Here is a 21,202-nt window from a genome sequence, read left to right on the forward strand (position 1 = left end):
CCCTGTGCTTTACACACACTCCTCCATCCCTGCCTGTGACCCAGGTGAGGGGTTGATGTGTGCGACCTGACTGAAGAAAAGCCAGTAAGTGTTTGTGTGAAGTGCTGTGAGCCCTGTGGGCCCCTCAGGGCCGTTCAGTGGAGATCACCTGTTCCTGACGGTTCACAGAGGTGCTCCTGCCCTTCCCCTTCCCAGGACAGGCACCATTGCAGCAAGTCAGTGAGAAGCTCTGTTGTTCTGCTGGAATTTCAAGAAATAAATGTCCCCAGGCTGGTCTGGGTTGCAAAATCACCGTGTGTGAAGCTTTCAAAACCTTTCATGTATATGAGCTGATTGGAAGACTTTGGATAGGAAGAAGCCGTGTCTGGGAGAAAGGGCAAACAGACATTTACATGCAATCATATCAGAGATCTGACACTTATATGCAATCCTCAGCACCTCTGGGCAAACTGTGCATGTTTTGGAGGCAGGTGTAGGTAGGGTGACATCACTTCTGCCCTGGATATCTCCTACCTGACAGTCCCTGTGAAATAACTATGTTTATTTACTTCCTGCTGGTTTGGAGGGTTGGCAGCAGCTTTCTATCTGGCATTTTCAGAGCCCAAAGCAAGGAAAACAGCACTGCTCTCCCCTGCTGGCTTTTCTTCTCAATGCCTCGCATCCGGTTCAGGCAGCATCAGGACAGCTGGCAACTTCATGCTGCTTACCGGGGCTGAGCCTCTCCCCTTTCCCAGGAACACACTGGCATCAGACGTATATCAAATGTATATTTCTGAAGTAATTCCAGAGTACAACATTTTCTTATCAATAATAATTGTAGGTCTGTGTTGTGATCAGAGGAGACATGAATCTGGCTTCAAGTGATGGGGAAGGATGTAAAAACATAGGATAGGATGGGTAAATGAAGAGTCAGAGAATGTGAGAAGCAGTCAGGGTGGGAGAGCGGCAATGCTCTCTAGTCTGTGAAAGGTATAAAGAATTGTGTGCTTCACTCAGCCTCTTAAAGCCATCTTCTGTGCATGCACAATACTCACTCACCTTTAAGAAAACCGAGGTGAGCAGTCTTCTCTGCTTTGGCATCCCATTAATCCTGTTTTCAGATGTGAGACTGTTGTAAGTCATTGGCAAAGCAGATGATATTGCACATAACCTGCACTGTAAGAGAACATGGAAAAGTTTCCAGGCTGCTCAGCAGGGGTGGCCTTGGTGTGTTTCCTGCAAGGGAAGCCCTAAGGATCACACTGCCCTGCCAAGTTCAAAAGTACCATGTGCCCAGAATGCACAGCTACTATGTGGTTAACCGTGTGGTTGCTCATTGTCTTTGGGAGTGCTTTACAACAGTGCGTGGGTGGTAGATTCAGCAGGAAAATATTTGATTATGCTGAAGAAATTTTCTGATGTGTTGCAGCTGTAATACCTCTTGCATTAGTCAAACAATAGCACTCCAGCTACCTTGTCCATCACATTAAAGATGACTTATATGCTTATGACACAAGCGTGCGTGTTGGCTTGCTGCCATCTTGCATTCCCAGCTGAGATCAGCCTTACATGGTGTGACCTTATTTCCAGGCTTTTCTTGGCTGTGATGTTATGTCCTTCCCATTTACTAAAGAGCTTTCTGTCTCCTGGAGAGCAGGAATTCCGCTTTCGTGTTATCTTGATCCTAATTAAGGTCCATATATTTTCATCATCACAAACATCACTAGTAAAATGCCACCTGCAACAAGTTCCAGGGCACGAGCTTTAAGGCAGTCCTGAAATGTGCAGCTGCAAGTGGTCATTTCCTTGAAAGGAATCTCAAGCCCAGCACTTCAGAGTTTTAGGAAAATGTTCCTTATTTACCTGAAAAAATATGTATTACTTCTATCCTCCTGGTACCACTACACAGCTTTTCCGTTTCTCTCCTCCTGGGTACCCTTCCCTGCTTATCTTCATTCACCCTTCACCTTTCTGAAATTCCTAACTCCAAGCAAGTCTCTGATCCAGCTGTGCAACCACTGCAACCTGCAGCCTCACTACTGACCCCAGGAAGAGCAGAAACAGCGGGTGGTGCTTTCCTAGCCAGTACCTAAACAATAGCTGAAAACTCGGTGCCATAAACGCGTCGCATTTCCCTTGCAAACCTAGTGCTTAGGGACCTTACGCATCCTACGGCTAGTGAGAAGATGGGATTTTTTCCATCCAGCATGGTGCTGTCCTTGTCTTGCAAGTAGATTTCCCATGGCACTAAACCAGTAACTGCTAAAACAGCCTGGTCTGAGTAGTTAAGCACTGACATCGCGAAGCCGCATTGGAATCCAGAGCTGAAAACTCCACCAGTCTTTGTTCTCCTTGTGCCTTGTCCATAGGCTGTTGTCATGGCACGACGTGGGCAATGGTAATAGCAGTTGTGGTCACCTCGCATGTGACACCTCTGTCACTAGGACACTCACTGGATCCGAGAATACTCACAGAAACTCACAGGTACTTCTGCATGTTTTGAGGTTCTCCATCCTAAAATATATCATTCACTACCATTATGTTTCAGAGCTCCTGTGTGATGCCAGAGCTGAGAGCACTCTAGTGTGTCACAAGCTCAACTATTCTTTCCTAAGATGCGTGAGTGTTAAGCACTGTAAGCACATGAAAAGTTTACAATTAAGATGCAAAGGAAGCGCCCCTACTGCACCACTGTAAGCTAGACCTTAATCAAGAATATGAAAGCAATTTTAATAATGCTGCATTTCACTGAGTAGCTGGAGGACGACAACAAACTCAGTAGAGGAGTTTTCTACCCAGTGACATTTGCATTTTCACTGATGCTGTTATGAGTGGGGAAGGGAACTGGGTGAATACAGACGGTGACCAGTTCTCCAAGCAGAAATGCCTATGAGATCCATCCTGGCAGCCCAAGCACAGGCTGGAATGAATCTGTCTAAGGGTGGCAATAAGGCTGTTAATAACAGTTGGTCGTGTTGTAACTTTACCTCCAACCTTTACAAAATTGTGAACTCTTTATTTTCAGAGAATAAACAAGACTTATATTATCTTTGTATGGTTGGAAAACAAAACTCAAAGTGAGCTGAAAGCGTGCAATTCGTTTGAGAGAGATTACCCAGTAGCTCAGCTAGACTGGCACGTTCCTGGAGCTTCTGCCCAGCACACCTTGTGTCCCTGAGAGCTGGGGAGTGTGTCAGCCTGGGGCTCAGCAAAGCCAGATGCATGAGAGGGGCTCTCTCCTTGGAGGCAGCTTTGTCCTGCGATGCTGGAAAGCAGTGAGCAAGTTCACCACTTGTAGGCAATTCTTGCCTCTTCTGAACTACATGCTAGGCCCAAAGTGAGAGATCAGTGGATGGCAGGAATATAACCACGACCTACTCTAGTGCTTCCTCCGCCTAATATTTTTGCATGTCTCTCAGTCAGGCATCTTGGAAGGATTTAGTCTATGAGTTTTTATTTCATATCTCACCAGGTACAGTCAACACCTACTACAGCAGAACTTACGAACTGCAGCTGAAATAGTAAGCTAGCTATGGAGACACCTAAAAGATGTCAAGCATTTTTATCACATGCTTTTTCTCATACAGGTAAAACTTCTTAGTGAACAGTTTCCCTTTCATACAGGATGCCCTTACTAAAGGGTGGTATAGAAACTTGCCCTGACAAAGTAGCCTAAAACCTCAAAAAATTGAAGTGTGCCTCAGAAAGTACTGGAAATAGCATTACTATCACTACTAAGCCTGCAATGAAGGGCTTGCTTTTGTCACGCAGTGTTCACAAAAGGAGAGGCATGGTATGGGTCCCAGTGCTCATTTTGAAAGCTCAAGTGAGGACTGTTGTCAGCAGCATTTCCTAGGCCACTGAGGTAGTGACAGGCATTTCTATTCTCAACACAGGGACAGAAGATTTGAAGAACTCTTGGATGGTGCCTGTCTCCATGGCACTGTTCCAGGACTGAGGATAAAAGCTATGTGGCAGCCTCAGCCTCTTTCTTATTGAACTGCCTGTGGGAAGGAGCTGGATTTCAGTTCTGATACTGCAGCTCCTGCTGAACTAGGTAATGCACTACGTGGTGCTCTGATTTCAGCACTTGTAAGCCCCTCTCAGCAGGTCCATGTGTGTCCTGTGCTGAGGGCTCCTGCACAGCTTCACATTATTCAGGTCAGAAACTGGGTTTGGAGCTGCTCAGTGTTATAGATTTATTGCTGTTAAAACAAAAACGAACTCAAAATCTGTTTATAAAGATGTGAGATAGCACCAGTAGGTGAGTGACACATTGTAGCTGCTACAGTTCCTGAAGACCAGGGCAAGTTTCTGCACAGTCAGCAGGCTCACAGGTCCTCTGGCTGCTCTGCTCCGTTCTCCTAGTTTGGCCCATGAAACTATGGAGCATTTACCTCCTAAAATATCACTACACATGACACCATGAAGAAGTACTACATCCGTTCCTGAAAGCAGTATAAGCGCACTCAGGAGGGATTATGCTGGACCTTGAAGCCCACATGTTTGGCTATGGTAGTTCAGACTGGAAGGCAGCTGCTTTCACCTCACAGGGCTACTGGATTCATGGAGAAGGGACACAAAATTCCTTCTTCAGCTACTACACTTTGATCACAAAAATCATCTGCATCAGGACCTCCTCAGAAGCTTTTGTTTCTTGACTAACATGATATCCCAGAGCGTGTGGTGCTCTGAAGTCATGTCATTTCTCATTTTCTAAACAGATGCTAAGTGAACTTTCTTCCCTCAAACACCACAGGTTTCCGCTTTCCTTTGTGAGGAAATGTTTAACTACCTCTATGAAAATCCTCTTTGGTTCTGTTGGCTTGTGTAGGTTGGGTCTTGTATCTGTTTGCCCTCTCACTACATCATTTCAGGTTGAACAAGTGGCTTTCTACTGCCTTGCTGTGCAGTCAATAATTTCCAGATATGTCCCAAGGCTGCAGGACTTCTTCCTGTTCACAGACCTCCTTCAGAGTCCAGAGAGTGACAAGGAAACTACTGATTATTCCCTCTCCTGATTAGCTAAATAGAATAATTAACGCATGGCTGATAAGGGAGGGCAGAACTTGCTGGTGTTGTCTGCCAGTGCTAAATTACATTTCCACAGCACGAGGGGTTTTACCTTGACCCCAACATCCTCTCTGAAAAATTGGGTGGGATATAAAATCATGTCTAATATTAAATCCATTCCTAATAGCAGTGATCCCTGCTTTACCACAGGATTACAAGCAGTGTTCAGTTTTTCCACGCACCGGGATCAAAGCCTGCATTTGCTGCTCCAAGACGAGACTGTCTTGGCCATATCAAACAGGGTGATATCTCTCACCAAGCCTTTTCTGTGAAAAAAAATCACTGCCACCACCTCATCCCCATTCACTTCTAGTTGTGAATAGGCTGCAGAGAAATTCGTAATATTACAGTATTCTCGTGGTAAATTTAGTTGCTTCCAGTAGATGACATTAGAGCAGCGCAGTCCTGATTGAGGTTAGTTCCCATCCCTGCTTGGGCTGCTGGAATAGTCTGTTACTCTCTGCACAGAAGTGGATTTCTTTTTCTCCTAACACTCAAAATAAATGGGGTTTAAAACGTTCTTTTTCTTTTCTGTTTTTACTGCTAATGTCAAAAATAAGCTCTGACAAAAATATGTTATCCCACTGATTGTGCTGGTGCATTAGTGGACATCACGATGCCTCCGCACAGATCTTCAAAAGCCATTCTTTAAAATGCTCGTCTTCAAGTCAACTCACATTACTCATTAATCAACAATTTACATTAGAAAAAAAATCTACAAGAAATGTGGGTGGCATATTCTATTGTTTACCTTCACATTACAATAAGTGTAAATTAGAATCTGTCTTTATTTAACCATGCACTTGTATATATTAAGCCGAGACAAACTGACTCATAAAAGACAAGCCTTAACATTTGATTTTCCTTCTGTTTAGTTAAGACACATTCCAATTATTCCTTATTGGCCTACCATGGAATTATTAACTTACTACCCAGTTCACAAAGAGCTGAGTAAGATTTAAATATTTCCCCATGATTCATCAAAGCTTCTAATCCACCAGGTTTTGCACTTGCAACGGAACAAAAGCTCCAAGTATTTTTCTTTGCAAGCAGAAGTGTGCAGTGGCGTGGGGAGAGAGGGGGAGCAGGGCATGTGTCTCCAGGACTTGGGCATCACAGATGTGGGGGATGGCACCTTCCACATTGGGGATCCTTAATCCTGAGTCCTTTCCTGAAATGAGGAACCTAACACAACCCTCGAGGACATCTGTATGTGTAGATATGTGCATTAATGTATGTATAAAGACATAAAATAGTACTCCCTTCTTTACCCAATAGGCCTTTTATGGTTCTTGAAGCATGTTAGCATCCTATTGTTGCTCAAGTAAGGACTCACCCTGGACAGGAGCCCGTATGTGCCCTGGAGACCTGCTGACTGCCAACCCGAAACGGTGACACCCGAGGGGTCTCTCAGCCTCTCCTGCTCTGTTACCGCTTGACCACGTTCACCAGAACACCGAGAGAGATGCGGGATTTCAGGCTTTGGTGGGGTTACATGGCTGTTGGTTGGGATTTTGAGAACGACAGTTTCAAATGAAGTGGCCAAAGTAGTTCGACTTGATTACACTAACTTTTTTTCTCATTTGATATTAGCAGGTAGTCAGAGTTATTAATTTGATTTGGTTTGGTACCAATTCAAAAGGAATGGTGGCTTGGGCTTTCTAGCTCGACTTCTGCAGAAGCTGTTGTTGTAACACCACTGTCTGCTGTTTGCACCTTTTACAAAATTCTGCAATTAAATCTTCTGTATTTAGCATGTGGTCAAAAATAATTTTCCATTTGCTGAGGAAGTGGATTGAATGGTTCAACTACAGAGGAAACTGAGAGGGGGAAAGCAGCAGCAGTCCTTTGAGTATCAAAACTGATGTGACGTACATTTGCATATTGTAGTTGCTAAAGGACCTGGGTGGAAAAGAGGAAATTTGCCAGGGAAACAGCTTTTTTGAGGGGAAAAAAAATGCTGTGGTCTTTGTATATATCACTAAAGCCACGTATCTGAGTCATTCCCAGCTGCCTTTCATGTGGAGAGCAGGGGCGAAGGCACCGCCTGCACTTGGTCCTCGTGCCCAGGGCAAGGGCCAGCGCTGGCTGTGCTGTGGTTGCCGTGGCCGGGCAGGTCTCCATGTCCGCAGGGGGGACCCCGGGCTGGGCTGGGTTTAACTACACCTGGAAAGGCTGTCTGCACAGATGGCAGCAGCAACTTACAGGCTGATCTGCGCTACAGCTGGATCCCTGTTTCCTGCCGAGCAGGGCCCTGGGGCAGACCTGCACTGGAAGAACCAGTGACGCAGCTCCCAGTCCGTCCTGTTGCCAGTTGTCCCAGCTGTCGGCCGAGGGAGCCGGGGCTGAGGAGAGACAGCAGAAATACATGGGAGGAGATGGGGAGTTCAGGGAGATGTGGGCACGATCCTCGCAAGGTGAGAACCTGGTTCAGAGAACACTGAGGGTCAGATCCTTATGAGGAAAGGCTGAGGGAGCTGGGTCTCTTTAGCCTGGAGAAGAGGAGACTGAGGGGTGACTTTATGAATGTTTACAGATATCTAAAGGGGCAGTGTCAGGAGGATGGAGCCAGACTCTTCTCGGTGACAACCAGTGATAGGACAAGGGGCAATGGGTGCAAACTGGAACACAGGAGGTTCCACTTAAATACGAGAAGAAACTTTTTCATGGTGAGGGTGTCAGAGCCTGGCCCAGGCTGCCCAGGGAGGTTGTGGAGTCTCCTTCTCTGCAGACATTCAAACCCGCCTGGACACCTTCCTGTGGAACCTCAGCTGGGTGTTCCTGCTCCATGGGGGGATTGCACTGGATGAGCTTTCCAGGTCCCTTCCAATCCCTGACATTCTGGGATTCTGTGACTCATTTGTACATGTGTAATAGATGTAACTGGTGTGTGTGCAAGGTCTCCATCACCCTTACGTTGATGTTTTCTTTCAACAGAAACAACCTGGGAACGGCCAAGCAGTGTGCCTGGGACGCCAAAGAGCCCTGTGTCGCAGAGTTCTGCAGGTACTGTTGGGTGCTGTGCCTGACCACTGCACTGGGTGAATCTGCTTCCCTACCACTCAGCAGAGCAAAGGAAAATGCTGTGATTACGCAGGATGTATACTTAATGTACACAATCATGTGAGTGTAGCAGAGAAACACGGTGGGCCTTTCCCTTCTGATACGCCTTCTTTCCTTTTGTTTCAGAAACAGCAGCAAAACTGTATTGAAAAGCTTTAAGTACTGCAGAAAGACAAAGCAAAGCAAAAATTACTCTAGAATAAAAAGTGCTCAATGTAAAGGCTGTTGCTGCCAGCTGGCTGTAAATAATGCAGCCTAGAGGATGTTGTTTTGTAGGATTTTTTCAAACTGATGCCCCTCATAATCAGCAGAGCTGAGTGGGAAGTATGCTTGAAGCTTGTGCATTTTGTTGTGACCGAAGGATTTGTAATGTAGTTGTGTATCTTGTTTTAACCCTGCTTTGAGCATGATTCTGTGCTTGGCATATTCAAAAAATAAAGCAACCTACAGCTGTATAGATGAACCATAAGCATCTTACAAGGCTTGCTTTCTTGACATGAAAAGCTCACCTCCACTTAAGCAGTGCTTTTTACATAGGTAGTGCTCACCAAGCTGCTATATCACTCCCCTTCCTCAGCTGGACAATGAAAGGCTCATGGGTCAAGATGCGGACAGGGAGATCACTCAGCAGTTACTGTTATGGGCAAAGCAGGTTGAACTCGGGAAAATTAATTTAATTTATTACCAATCAAATCGGAGTAGGGTAATGAGAAATAAAACCAAATGTTAAAACACCTTCTCCTCACCTTGTCCTTCTTCCTGGGCTCAACTTCACTCCCAGTTTTCTGTGCCTCCTGCTCTGAGTGGTGCAGGGGGACAAGGAATGGGGGTTGTGGTCAGTTCATCACGTGTTGTTTCTGCCGCTCCTTCCTCCTCAGAGGCACAACTCCTCACACCTCACCCTGCTCCAGCGTGGGTCCCTTCCATGGGGTGCAGTCCTTCAGGAATGGGCTGCTCCAGCCTGTGTCCCCAGGCGGTCACAAGTCCTGCCAGCAAACCTACTCCAGCATGGGCTCCTCTCTCCATGGGGCCACGGGTCCTGCTGAGAGCCTGCACTGGCTGTCCGCAGGGACACAGCCTCCTTTGGGCACCCACCTGCTCCACTGCGGACCTCCATGGGCTGCAGGTGGATCTCTGCTCCCCCGTGGACCTCCATGGGCTGCAGGTGGATCTCTGCTCCCCCGTGGACCTCCATGGGCTGCAGGTGGATCTCTGCTCCCCCGTGGACCTCCATGGGCTGCAGGTGGATCTCTGCTCCCCCGTGGACCTCCATGGGCTGCACGGGACAGCTGGCCTCACCATGGTCTGCACCACGGGCTGCAGGGGAATTGCTGCTCCTGTGCCTGCAGCACCTCCTCCTCTCCTTCTTCACTGACCTTGGTGTCTGCAGGGCTGTTTCTCTCACATATTCTCATTCCTCTTTTCTGACTGTTGTGCAGGGTTTTTTTCCCCCTTCTTAAATATGTTATCACAGAGGTGCCACCACCGTTGCTGATGGGTTTGGCCTTGGCCAGCGGTGGGTCCGTCTTGGAGCCGGCTGACGTTGCTCCATGGGACACAGGGGAAGCTTCCAGCAGCTCCTCAAAGAAGCCATCCTTGTAGCCCCCCCACTACCAAAGCCTTGCTATGCAAACCCAATACAACATACCCTACTTCTTCAAGCACATAATTTTACCAAACAGTGCTATGGGAACTGTTTTGAGTTTGGGGGTCTCTTTGTCTTGGCTCTTTCCTGTCATAACTCCTGATCAGGGCCTGCTGCAGGATCCTGAGGATGGAGTGGCCCCATGGCTGAGCTGTAGAGTCCAGTTCTGAGGTCTTACACATCACATTGCCAGCCTGTTGAGATGGGGAGAGAAGTTTCTTAGGCCAGAGGTGCAGAACTCAGAAAAGGCATTGTGATTTATATCTGTATAATCAATTATGTGATTAGGTTTTTAAATGTGCAATTATTCATTTGCTACCAGCAGCAAGCCTGCTAACTGTCCCATCTGTCCTTGCAGTGAATGGCTACCATGTCTCTGGGACCCCGGTTCACCAGCTCGACTCGGGTCACATGAGCCTCCGAAAATCCAGCGGGGGTCCCCAGGTAAGTTCTGGGGGAGAAGCCAAACAGTGGTATCCAATAATAAATGGGTCTTCTGTTCAGTAGTTCAGGAATCTGCTCAGAGCAGGAAGTCAAGAAGCTTTTTCTTTTAGAAACTGTCCGTTCAGACAGATTTGTTGCATCTAGAATAGTTAGTCTTTGTGTCCAACTGGTAAAACAGTACAAAATACCAAGATACTTCGGATTTTTTTGCCCTATCACTCCTTTATAAAAGACCCACCAAGCCACTTCAGTCACTATTAACAACCCTACAAATTTTCCTGCCATCCAGCGTGAAGCCTGGGCCTGTCTCCAGCACAGTCCTCTCTCTAGACTTGCACATCTGCCCATGTCTGTATCTCATTGTATTTTCTTGCAGCTCCAGCTTTTCCTCCCAAAGACAGTATTCACAAAGAATTTGTCAGCAGCTTCTTTTTCTCAATTACTTCATCCATTCCGGCATGTCCTCTTACAGGCGCTCCTCTGTGCCTTACATAGCCTGTGCCTCACCCATCTCATCGCTCCGGGCTAGCGTTCAAGACACTGACCAGTGGACAGCCAGTCTCCCCTGCCTGTTTGTCCAAATTTTCAATACATATTCCTGCATTTTTTATTGCACCACTTCATGTCCCTGGGAGAGTCTTCCCTGCAGGTCCGCAGATGGAGCGCAGGGCTTTCTTCCAGCTCCTCCCATGGAACTCTGCACTCCCTGCCAAAACAGCAACAGCTCAATGAATAGCTGGTGGGTTGCACTCCTGTTGGGTTGTGCTTCCCTGCCTGCTGGCATTTTTCCCCTGATGATACCGACCCTGAGTTCTCTGTTTCATTTCTATATTAACTGGTAGGTTCTTCTGCAGTGCAACTCCTTAAATATTCCCAGTGACATGCATGTCTGATCTGCGTGCTGCTGCCATGCTGACCTGGGCTGTCCATTGCTCTCAGCGTCCCCCTGATATTCCCTATTTCTTGCTCTAAATTTTGTGTTGTCTGCCAACTGTCCCTCTTTGCTTCAACCCACTTTCTCGCCCACCGCCTCCTAGGCCGTGGCCTTCAGCCTTGCCATCATGTGTGCTCCTTCAGCTAAGTCAGCACCTCTGGTTTTGCTTCCCCAACAGTTGATTGATGGCATCTCCCATGACACAGTCCGGCACTTGGGACTCCCTGGTCCTTCCACATCAAACATCTTGCACGTTACTGCCCATGCTGCTTCTTCTCTGAGCAGTTTGCACAGGCTGGAGGCAGAGCATGTGGGCACCTAAACTAGGTCAAAAGCATTTTAGAAACCAATGTAGTGCATTACCAGACACCCTGTCCACACATCTGCTGTGACTCCCTCAGAGAACCAAAATAAACTTGCAGGCTGTGACCAATTTTTTAAAAAAACTATGTTAATCCTTATGCAAAAAATTCCATTTCTCAGGGTATCTGAATCACAATGTTTTTGCAGTTGGCTTGGTGTACAAGTCAGATTAACTGACTCCCCTATAACTTCCTTTGTAGCAACATTTACCACCTTCCATTTTAATGTGCTGAGTCTGACTCAAGTTTATAGCTACCTTTTTGGTCAAATTCACAAGAGACACACAGGGAGTCCATTGCCATGCACTGGTTTGCTCAGTTGACTCAACCATCAGACTGACAAAAATCCCTTTCATTACTTTTCTCATTCACTTCAACAGCCTTCATGATACTTTCTTTCCATTGCTCCTTTATTACAGGTTTTTCCAAATTGAAGCCCTGGCTTCATTCCTGCTTTGAACCTATAACTAGCTGCTGGTGCCATTAATTCTAAGAGCAGGTTGTGTCCATGCCAGCTTGGGAGCCTGCTTTCCCTGGGAGCTGTGACTCCTTTTGCAGGAGAGTCCTTAGTGGAGCAAACATCTGACCATAAACTGTTGGTTGCAAGAAGCTGTTCTCTATACCCTCAAACTCTCATACACTTTGGCCAGTCCTTATCCTATTTGCCTGTCTTGGGTCATCCCCAACAGCTTTGCCTTGACTGCCTCCTTGTCTGTTCTTGGCACAGGCTGTCTCCTGCTGCAGAGCAGCTTCCACACATTCTCCTGGATGCTTTCTTAGACCTGGGTAGCAGCCATCATGCAAACAAACACTGGCAAGATCCCTCAGGCAAGCTCAGCCACATTTCTTGGAAACAGGTCAAGGGGGAAAAAGCCACAACTGAGAACAACGCAGAGCTGTGCTGTGCTGGGCACAGGGCCAGGCCTTGTTTACAGCTTCCTAGAGAGCAGCTAAATGCTGCCCGTCCAGGTTGTCACAGCCGCTGCTGAGGCAGCAGCAGCGCAGCCCGCACGCGTTCGGCTCCGGGCACGGCGCTGCTGATGGGACTTGAGCTGTAGTTGGGCTGTAGCCCAAAGGCAGCGGCTGTTCCGGGGCGCTGCACGACCCGGGGTCCGCTCCTCCCGGCCCCGGTGTCGGGGCAGGGGGATCTGCGCTGGGGTCCACGGCAAAACCCAGCGCCTGCTGCGTGGAGCGGACTCGCACGCTGCGATCGGCTCCCGCTGCCCCCGAGCCGGCAGCGCGGCCGGGCCACGACCGCACCGCCCGGTCCCGGCGGCGCGGCTGGGTCCCGGCTGCAGCCCGCGGCGGGGTCGAGAGGCGGAGTACGGGGCCGGTGCAGCCCCGAGGGCCGGCCCGCCTGGGAGCGGGCTCGGCGACCTGGCCCGGCCCGGCCCTGCCCGCCATTGGCCGCTCGGGCGGGCGGCGGCGAGGGGAGGCGGCCTCCAGCTCCCCCCGCCCCGCGCCCAGCCGAGCAGCGCCACTGTGAAGCGAGCCGAGCCGAGCCGAGCCGAGCTGAGCACTGCTGAGCCGTGCCGAGCCCGGCCGAGCTGTGCTGAGCCCAGCTGAGCTGAACCGTGCCGAGCCGCGCCGTACCGAGCTGAGCCCAGCTGAGCTGAGCCGAGCCGGGCTCTGCCGAGCCGCGCCGAGCCGAGCGGTGCCGGGCTCAGCCCAGCCGAGCCGCACAGCCGGGCCATGGGGTCCGCGTAGCGCCCGCCATGCTGTGCTCCGAGAGCGGCCGTGACGCTGCGCCCCGCTTGTCTCCACAGGCCCCGGGGTCCCCGGCGGCGCCGCGGCGGCAGAGCAAGGAGAGCAGCCTGACGGTGAGTGCGGGGCCGGGGGAGGCGGGCGGGCAGGGTGATTTCGATGTTTGAACACTAATAAGTTGGGGGCCCAGGTGGGCTTTGGGATCTCCGCCCTGGGCAGAATTCCAGTATCGTTTCCTTCTTGATTCTGGTGGGTCTGGAATGAGGGGGAGGTAAGAACAGAGCGAGGAAGGGGAACACGCGTGCTCCAGAGCTGCCGGCTGCGGGCCGGGCGTCCTGAAAAAACTTCATCTGGTGACCATCCCCCTGCCCCAGCAGCCGAGAAGCGCTGAAAGGTGAGCACCGAGGAGGTTGGTCATTGCCTTGATAGGGCAGCATCTTCATTTTTTAATCAGAGTTGTCAGAAGGTATTTTTCTGTGCCAGAGTGTATGAGTGAAGATTTCTGTTGAGAAGTATAGGTTTAGGTTTCACTATGAAGTTAATCTTACATATAGCTGACTCAAGATGTTCTCAGTATCATGTTTACAGATATTAATATCTTTTGTATGCCTGGTGACCTCATTGGAACACAATTTGCACTTCTGGAGTGCTCAGTGCGGGACAGATGTTTAGAAACAGGAAGGAAATTAAAATAGATTGATGACAGTAACTGGAAATAGAAAGGTTTATTTAAAAGGAAATAATAAAGAAGATGAATGAGCAGATGAATGAATTGCAGTGGTAAAGGAGGGGCGATAAACATGCTTACAGCTGCAAGCATTGGCAGAGTGTAAAATCCACGAGAACAAAAGGAATAATTTAACGTTATATATCATTGTTGACTGTTACTATGAGGAGGAGGTTGTTGTCTACGAGTTCTCATGCAGCCTGTTGATTTAACCGTGATTAGGTGCGATTCCCCAGGTTTCTGGTGACAGGGAGAGGGGTTCGAAAGGAGCACGTACAGGTGTCGCTGACTGCAGTGCAGTTCGGTCATTGCCATGTAGGTACCGTTTTATGTTTTTAGGCGAAAAAAAATCCAACAGTTTATTTAGTTATCCAAGTCTGTCATTAAGAAGGAAAAACCTATTTTTACTGTTAATCAGTTTCTTGAGAGAGTGGTATGTTATGGAGTAAGTTGATTTAGGCAGATTTGCAAATGTCCTGCGGAATCTGCAGGACCGCAGGGGCTGGAAACGTGTCTGAGCCACCTACTGCAGGCCCTGCTGCCGGGTCGGGGGACTGGAGCAAACCCGGGGCTGAACGTGCTGTCCAGAGGCACCAGACAGGGTGCCCTGCATGAGAGTAGCATGAGAGTGACAGTGCTTGTGTCCTGAAATACACACTGTCCACTGAGGGTGGGTGTTACTGTCATATTTGCTGACCCATGTGGCATGTGGTAGCATCTGCAAAGCAAGAAAGTGTTATGTTATGTCAGGGTCAGCGGGTGTGTGTTTCTCCAGCAGAAGTCCAAAGCTTTCAAGTACGACACATCAGACACACAAAAACAAGCTAGTTTTAACAGCTGTTTGCTCCAAGCTATTGCCTACATCAGGGAAGCATTGTGAACACCAGCATTCTCATAGGTAGTGTAAACTGTAAAGCAATGTAGTTTTTCCCACTGTCTCCTAGGAGGTCATATTTGTTGAGTGCCACGTGACATTGGGATGTTCTGGTTAAGAGAGCTGCAGGGCACATCCTTAGCTTACTGTCAGATGGTTTTTCTCGGTCTGTAGCAGTGCTCAGGCAGAATCCCTTCTTGCAGAGTGGAATTTTGTGATTAACTTTGGGGCTCTCAGTCCAGCAAACCTCCTCCCAAACTGAAACCCTGTGATGCACAAACTGCAGACCTCAGCTGGTGTCCAGCCTGTCCCCGCTGTCCCTGTTTCACTGCTTTCAGCAGAGGGCCCACAGTTCAATCTCTTCTTCCTAGGAATGCATCTGCCCCTTCTACATCCAGGTAGCCATTTGGGAGCACAACTTCTGGAAATACTGAAGACAGGTGGGAGCTGGAGTATTTCTGCTCTGTATGCACCTGACAAGAAGAGCATAGTGTTTTCTCTTTGGTAAATGAATGTTACCACACTGTGGTGTTTGTTTTCTTTGGAAGGGAAGCCCCTGCTGGGTTATATCAGAGGCTGTTATGAAACTGCTGCTTGCACAAATTATTGATGCTCACTTAGGAAGCAGCGGTGCAGGTCTGCGGTCTCTGTTGGTTTTGCAGTGAGTTGCAAGGTGCACTCGTTATTCTGAGGCTGGATGGTCTGCTGATTCCTGAAGGGCTGTCTCTCTGACCGGGAGTTACTGGTGAGGGAGAGTTAAATGGAGACGGCACGGGGGACATCGACTCAGGGACAAAGCTCTGTCTGATGGTACGGTATTTCTGAGTGTGGGTTTCTTTCTGAAGAATGATCCAGTGCCTTGTCAAGATACTGCATGACTTGGAAAATGCTGGCGTTTTGTATTGCTTGTGTTGGACACATGGACGAACATGTGCTGCAGAGGGGAAGAGGGGCAGCTTACATGCAGTAACTCGGGATTTTCTGGTGCTGTGCTCCTTGCCTGACACGATGTGATGAACACAGCGTGAGGCTGCACGTTCAGTGCCCTCGTCCCTTCTGCCCTGGGCATGGCAGAGACTCAGAAACCCCGGGTGTGACGGGCACTGTCCCGGTCATCTCTGGACCAAATAAAGAGGGCTCCGAAACACTTTTGGCAGAATCTACCCTTTGAAATAGACAGTGTATCAATGTTTTTTTAACGTTGAGGCCCTCAGTTGTCTGTTCTCCCCTTGTGTGGTACTGTAGCTGTAGCTGTGGGATCACCCTGCCACCGCTAAATCCACATGCAAACTCGTGGTGTTGAAGCTACCTAGACACAACCTGGCTATTCCTGACCTTCCCTGTCTGGGCAGAGTTCAAACTGCCCAAGCCTTAGTCTGTGCCTAAGTTCTTCTGGGATCTCCTCCGGCCTTTGTGTTCGACCCTTTTCCCCAAATGGTTCCATTTGGCAGGTGAATTCATTACATCTAGTGGCGTTGGCCATTGTACTTTTCGGCTCTCAGCTGAAACTGTAAAGCAGATATGGAAGTTAGGCAGTCTGGCACAGCTGTGCTGTGTTTGAAGTGCTGGGAATGTGCAGAAATCAGGAAAAATAATCTGCATTTTTAAGTTGAAGAAATGAGCAAGAATGTTGCCCCGCTTTGGTCGCTTTAACACGGCACAGTAAGCTCACCCACTGTCCGCTCATTTATTTATATAGTGTCTTATGTAATAAACATGTAGTTATCTAAGCCTTGATCAAATTATTCTTGTTTTATTCATGTTGCTTGGCAATGTCCCAGTTGCTGGTAAGTACTGGTAGCAACTTCAAAGCCTCCTGAGGACTTTGAAATCCATGAAATGAGTGTTTGTGTCCAACCAAACACAGTTTCTTACTCTGATGCACGCTGCTCCTGTGCAAATCTGTGTACTCACCTGCTTCACTGCGACTTTGCTGCTTCCGTCACCCTCAGACACAGGCAAGAGTCACCAGCAATGCAAACAGCTCATTTTGCCATCACTGCCAATGTACTCATGTGAAATATGAGCTGGAATATTTAGCTGCTAAGAGTCTAATTGCTTTTGCTTGTGATCAGTGTACAGGCAAAAGTGTTTTAATCCATTTATTGCGTTGGGTCCACAAGAGGCTTGTTGAAAGAAATGCCTAAACTTGTGGTGCTTGTCTGGTTTCCTTCGGCCCCCCGCTGGGCTTTGTTGTCAGCGTGTTTTCCACAGCGTGTCTGGCTCTGTCCCTTCCTCCCGGCTCTGGGATCCTGTGGTTTTGATGCCACTCGTGTCTGGTGGCGGCTGGAAGCACAGGCACGTTTGCTCAGCCGATCCTTGCAGTCCGCCTTGCTGCTCTCTCGTCATTATTTTTGCTTGGTTGCGAGCTAACAACAGCCAGTTTTTATTAGCGAAGAGGCTGGGCGAGGACTAGTGAGGCTGATTATCAGCTTGGCTGTCCCAGGAGAGCCTGTGAAAACGTCATGCAGGTCATAACGCCTTGTTTTCTCTTCAAGTTGTGTGACTCCTGAGATAGTGTTTTAATTGGCTTTGTTTCTTAGTGGCACTTAGAGCTGTAACGATCAGCTCCTGCACGCTCTCGTTCAGGCCTGGGTGGCTCGTCAGCATTTTGGAAAGAGATTAGCGCTGGTCTTACCATGTTGTTTGAATGTGGACCTTGCCAGAACGGCTGTCGGGGATGCAGTTGGTGAGAGCAGAGGTCCCAGGCCAAGGGAGGGGGTGTCACTGCCCCTGGGGCTGACAGAGCCATTTAATGCTGTTAAACATCACCGAATCACAGAGTGTCAGGGATTGGAAGGCGCCTCAAAAGCTCATCCAGTCCAATCCCCCCGCTGGAGCAGGAACACCTAAGAGTTGAAAATCTAATTATGGAAGGTTAATACTACATTTTCCCATCTGCTCTTCTAAGTAGGAGTTATAATTAGCATACACTGCTTTACACTGCTTAGTATTTTAAGGCCACTACCTTAATCTGGAAGCACGACTTCTACAGAAGAGCACACAGCTGGATTAACATTACACCACACTACTTCTTTAAGAAGTTTTTTAATTTATTTGACTTCTTGAGGAGTACGCTTAATCTCTAAAGGCAGATAATGTCCCCAAGCACACATAGAACAGCTTCATCTCAATATCACTGTAGTCCATCCATAAATCGTTCCTGTATCAAAACGAGCGTGGTCAGCAGGACAAGGGCAGTGATCCTTCCCCTGTGCTCTGCACTGGGGAGGCCACACCTGGAGTATTGTGTTCAGTTCTGGGCCCCTCAGGTCAGGAAAGAGATTGAAGTGCTGGAGCGGGTCCAGAGAAGAGCAACAAGACTGGGGAAGGGACTTGAACACAAGAGCTATGGGGAGAGGCTGAGGGAGCTGGGCTTGTTCAGTCTGGAGCAGAGGAGGCTTAGAGCTGAGCTCAGCACTCTCTAGAACGACCTGAAGGGCAGTTCTAGCCAGGGGGGATTGGGCTCTTCTCCCAGGCACTCAGCAACAGGACAAGGGGGCATGGGCTTCAACTCTGCCAGGGGAAATTGAGGCTGGAGATGAGAAAGCAATTCTGTGCAGAGAGAGTGGTCAGCATTGGAATGGCTGCCCAGGGAGGTGCTGGACTCACCGGCCCTGGAGGTTTTGAAACTGAGATTGGCCATGGCACTTAGTGCCATGATCTGGTCAATGGACTGGAGTTGGACCAAGGGTTGGACTGGATGATCTCTGAGGTCTTTTCCAACCCAGTCGATTCTGTGATTCTGTGTAATTTAGCATGTGCTACAATTAACAAAAAACCAACAAACTAACCCCTACCCCCACAACCAGGAAACAACTCACTGAGCAATGGCACAGCCCCCCAGCCCTGCACTGCTGTTTCTCATTCTGAAGTTTTCTTTGCCCGGTTATCATTGCAAGATGCTTCAGCTCTCTTTGCCATCAGCCGCAAACCTCATCAATGGGACTATGCTGGTAAACCAGAGAGCTTTTTTTCCAGCTATCTTTGGGTTTAGAAACCGGAAAAGGAGAATTTTGAGGGGGTGGATGACATGAGGAGTGAGATACAGCCGCGGCCTGCTCAGTGCCAGCCCCGTGTTCCCTCCCTGCTGGGAAACCATGGAAGGTTGTAGGAATGTCCAGAAATACAGGTCCGAGAGCTCCTGGTTAAATATGAGAGATCCGTGATGATGAAAGGAAGGATTCATAGGATTTCCTCCACAGTCATTTTTAGGAATACTTCTAGAGTTTTGAAAGCTTTCATGCCCCATCTGGGACTTTGTGTAGAAAACTGTAAGTTCTGTTTACCACACAAATCATCTTTTTTATTTTTTCCTTTTTCTTATTTCTTCTTTCTTTTACATTTTTCATTTTTCTTTCTTTTTTTTTTAAAGATTGCAAAAACTTCTACATTTTATTTCTTGAATTCCAACACCCATTTCCTTTTAAATGTGATACGAGACCCAAATGGCCTCACGATTTTTTTCTAGACAATTTGGCATCATTTCTAGACAATTAAATATAAGCTTCTGGGAAGTGAAGGGTGTTTGATTTATTCATAAAGCTTAGAGTCTGATGATGCTCTCCGAGAAGCAGATGAATTAGCTTTATTCTCATGGCCATTGGTGTGTGTCTCACTGTTCCCGCTGTGTGTGTGGACGTGGTGCGGTGTGTACGATGCCTTCACCAGTCCCAGCGTGAGCATTTCCAGTGACTCCGTGCTTATTTCTTCAGGGCATTAGTGGTGTAATGGGGAGTCTTAATAAGCAGCTTCCATCCGACACAGATTTAATTTTTGTGAAGCAGATGCCATTTTTAGCGGGGAATATGAATTTCCCTTGCGGTTTCCCTTTGCAGTTTTTAAGCTGCAGAAAACAACTCGTGTGCCGCTGTACGTGCTGCTGCTGCACATCACCTCTGTGTGCCACGGTACCCAGTCTGCTGGTAAAGGCTGCAAAATACATTGAGGTGCCTGTTCCCCCCTTCTCATTACCCAGTGTGACAATGCTGGGCCCTAGAAATCTGCCTTTAAACACTGCTGCCTTCATGGGAAGCGTTTGGTCATTTCTTGGTTGAAATAAGCGGTCTTCACAGAACCCCAGAATGTCAGGGGTTGAAGGGACCTGGAAAGCTCCTCCAGTGCAATCCCCCCATGGGGCAGGAACACCCAGCTGAGGTTCCACAGGAAGGTGTCCAGGCGGGTTTGAATGTCTGCAGAGAAGGAGACTCCACAGCCTCCCTGGGCAGCCTGGGCCAGGCTCTGTCACCCTCACTGGGAAGAAGTTTCTTCTCATATTTCAGTGGAACCTCCTGTGTTCCAGTTTGCGCCCATTGCCCCTTGTCCTGTCACTGGTTGTCACTGAGAAGAGCCTGGCTCCATCCTCCTGACACTGCCCCTTTCCATATTGATCCCCAGGAATGAGTGTCGAGGGTTAGGATTGCGGGGTGACAATCAAACCCTGGCAGATGTATTGTTAACCTCCTCTCCCCCCACTTCCCCCCTTTTTCCCTTCCCTCTCCCTGCTTCCCACGCAGGACAGGCGATCGGAAGGGAAAGAAGGACAGAGAGAAGAGAGCTGGAAAAAATGCTACTAATAAGAATAGAGAAAATAATACAAAATAATACAAAATATACAAAACCAATCTTGAAAGTCTCAGCAACTGCAGAGCCAGCACCCAAAGTCCTGGATTGGACTCTGCAGCCAACCGGAGCTGGATTCCGTCTGTCACTGGGCCTCAGTTCGCAGGGACGACCAGCAAGGTCCTCTGCTAGTGTCGGCCATAAGCAGAAGGGAAAAGGGAAAGCGACGAGATCCTGGTGATCTCCCACTTTTATATGAAGTATTCACGTGAATGGAATGTTATACACAGTTGATCAGTTTCTTGGTCACCAGTTTCTCGTTGTCCCTGTCACTAGATATGAATCTGTCCTTATCAATAAGTTGGAATTCCATTGCTGTGTTTACCAAAACATGGATCTGGTTTTCCAGGAAAATGCAGCTAATATGAAGGCTTTAGCTGGCAGGCAAAATTCACTAAAAGAGAAACTTGTTTTTTAACAAAACCAGGACAATGAGTCCCCCCTCAGTCTCCTCCAGCTCCAGAGCCCCAGCTCCCTCAGCCTTTCCTCACACGGGAGATGCTCCACTCCCTTCAGCATCTTGGTGGCTGCGCTGGACTCTCTCCAGCAGTTCCCTGCCCTTCTGGAGCTGAGGGACCACAACTGGACACAATATTCCTGCTTTGAAATGGACTTCAAAATGGAAAGAGTGATTTTGTGACGGAGGGGAGTGCAGAAGGCTCTTGCACTACATCCAGGACAGCCACTGGCACTTCAGCATGGACAGCCAGCAGCAGAGCCAGTGTGGGTTGCAGGAACAGTGTTGTATCAGCTAAAGGCTTTGTCTGCTTTGCTC

At 48.5% G+C, this 21,202-nt stretch overlaps 1 protein-coding gene across 4 annotated transcripts in view; it reads left to right on the forward strand.

Annotated features, from left to right (window-relative positions):
* Positions 1–21,202, forward strand: part of GAS7 (growth arrest specific 7) — a 151,025-nt gene that overhangs the window by 41,715 nt on the left and 88,108 nt on the right. For 3 of the 4 annotated variants that reach the window (XM_065852036.2, XM_065852034.2, XM_071816809.1), the window contains exons 3-5: positions 7,990–8,058; positions 10,119–10,204; positions 13,267–13,320. In XM_065852036.2, the coding sequence (XP_065708108.1) occupies positions 7,990–8,058; positions 10,119–10,204; positions 13,267–13,320 (209 nt within the window). The remainder of the gene's footprint in view (positions 1–7,989; positions 8,059–10,118; positions 10,205–13,266; positions 13,321–21,202) is intronic. The other variant, XM_071816808.1, reaches the window with a different exon arrangement.

Source organism: Patagioenas fasciata, chromosome 18 (assembly GCF_037038585.1).
Source record: "Patagioenas fasciata isolate bPatFas1 chromosome 18, bPatFas1.hap1, whole genome shotgun sequence".
NCBI classification, from domain to species: domain Eukaryota; kingdom Metazoa; phylum Chordata; class Aves; order Columbiformes; family Columbidae; genus Patagioenas; species Patagioenas fasciata.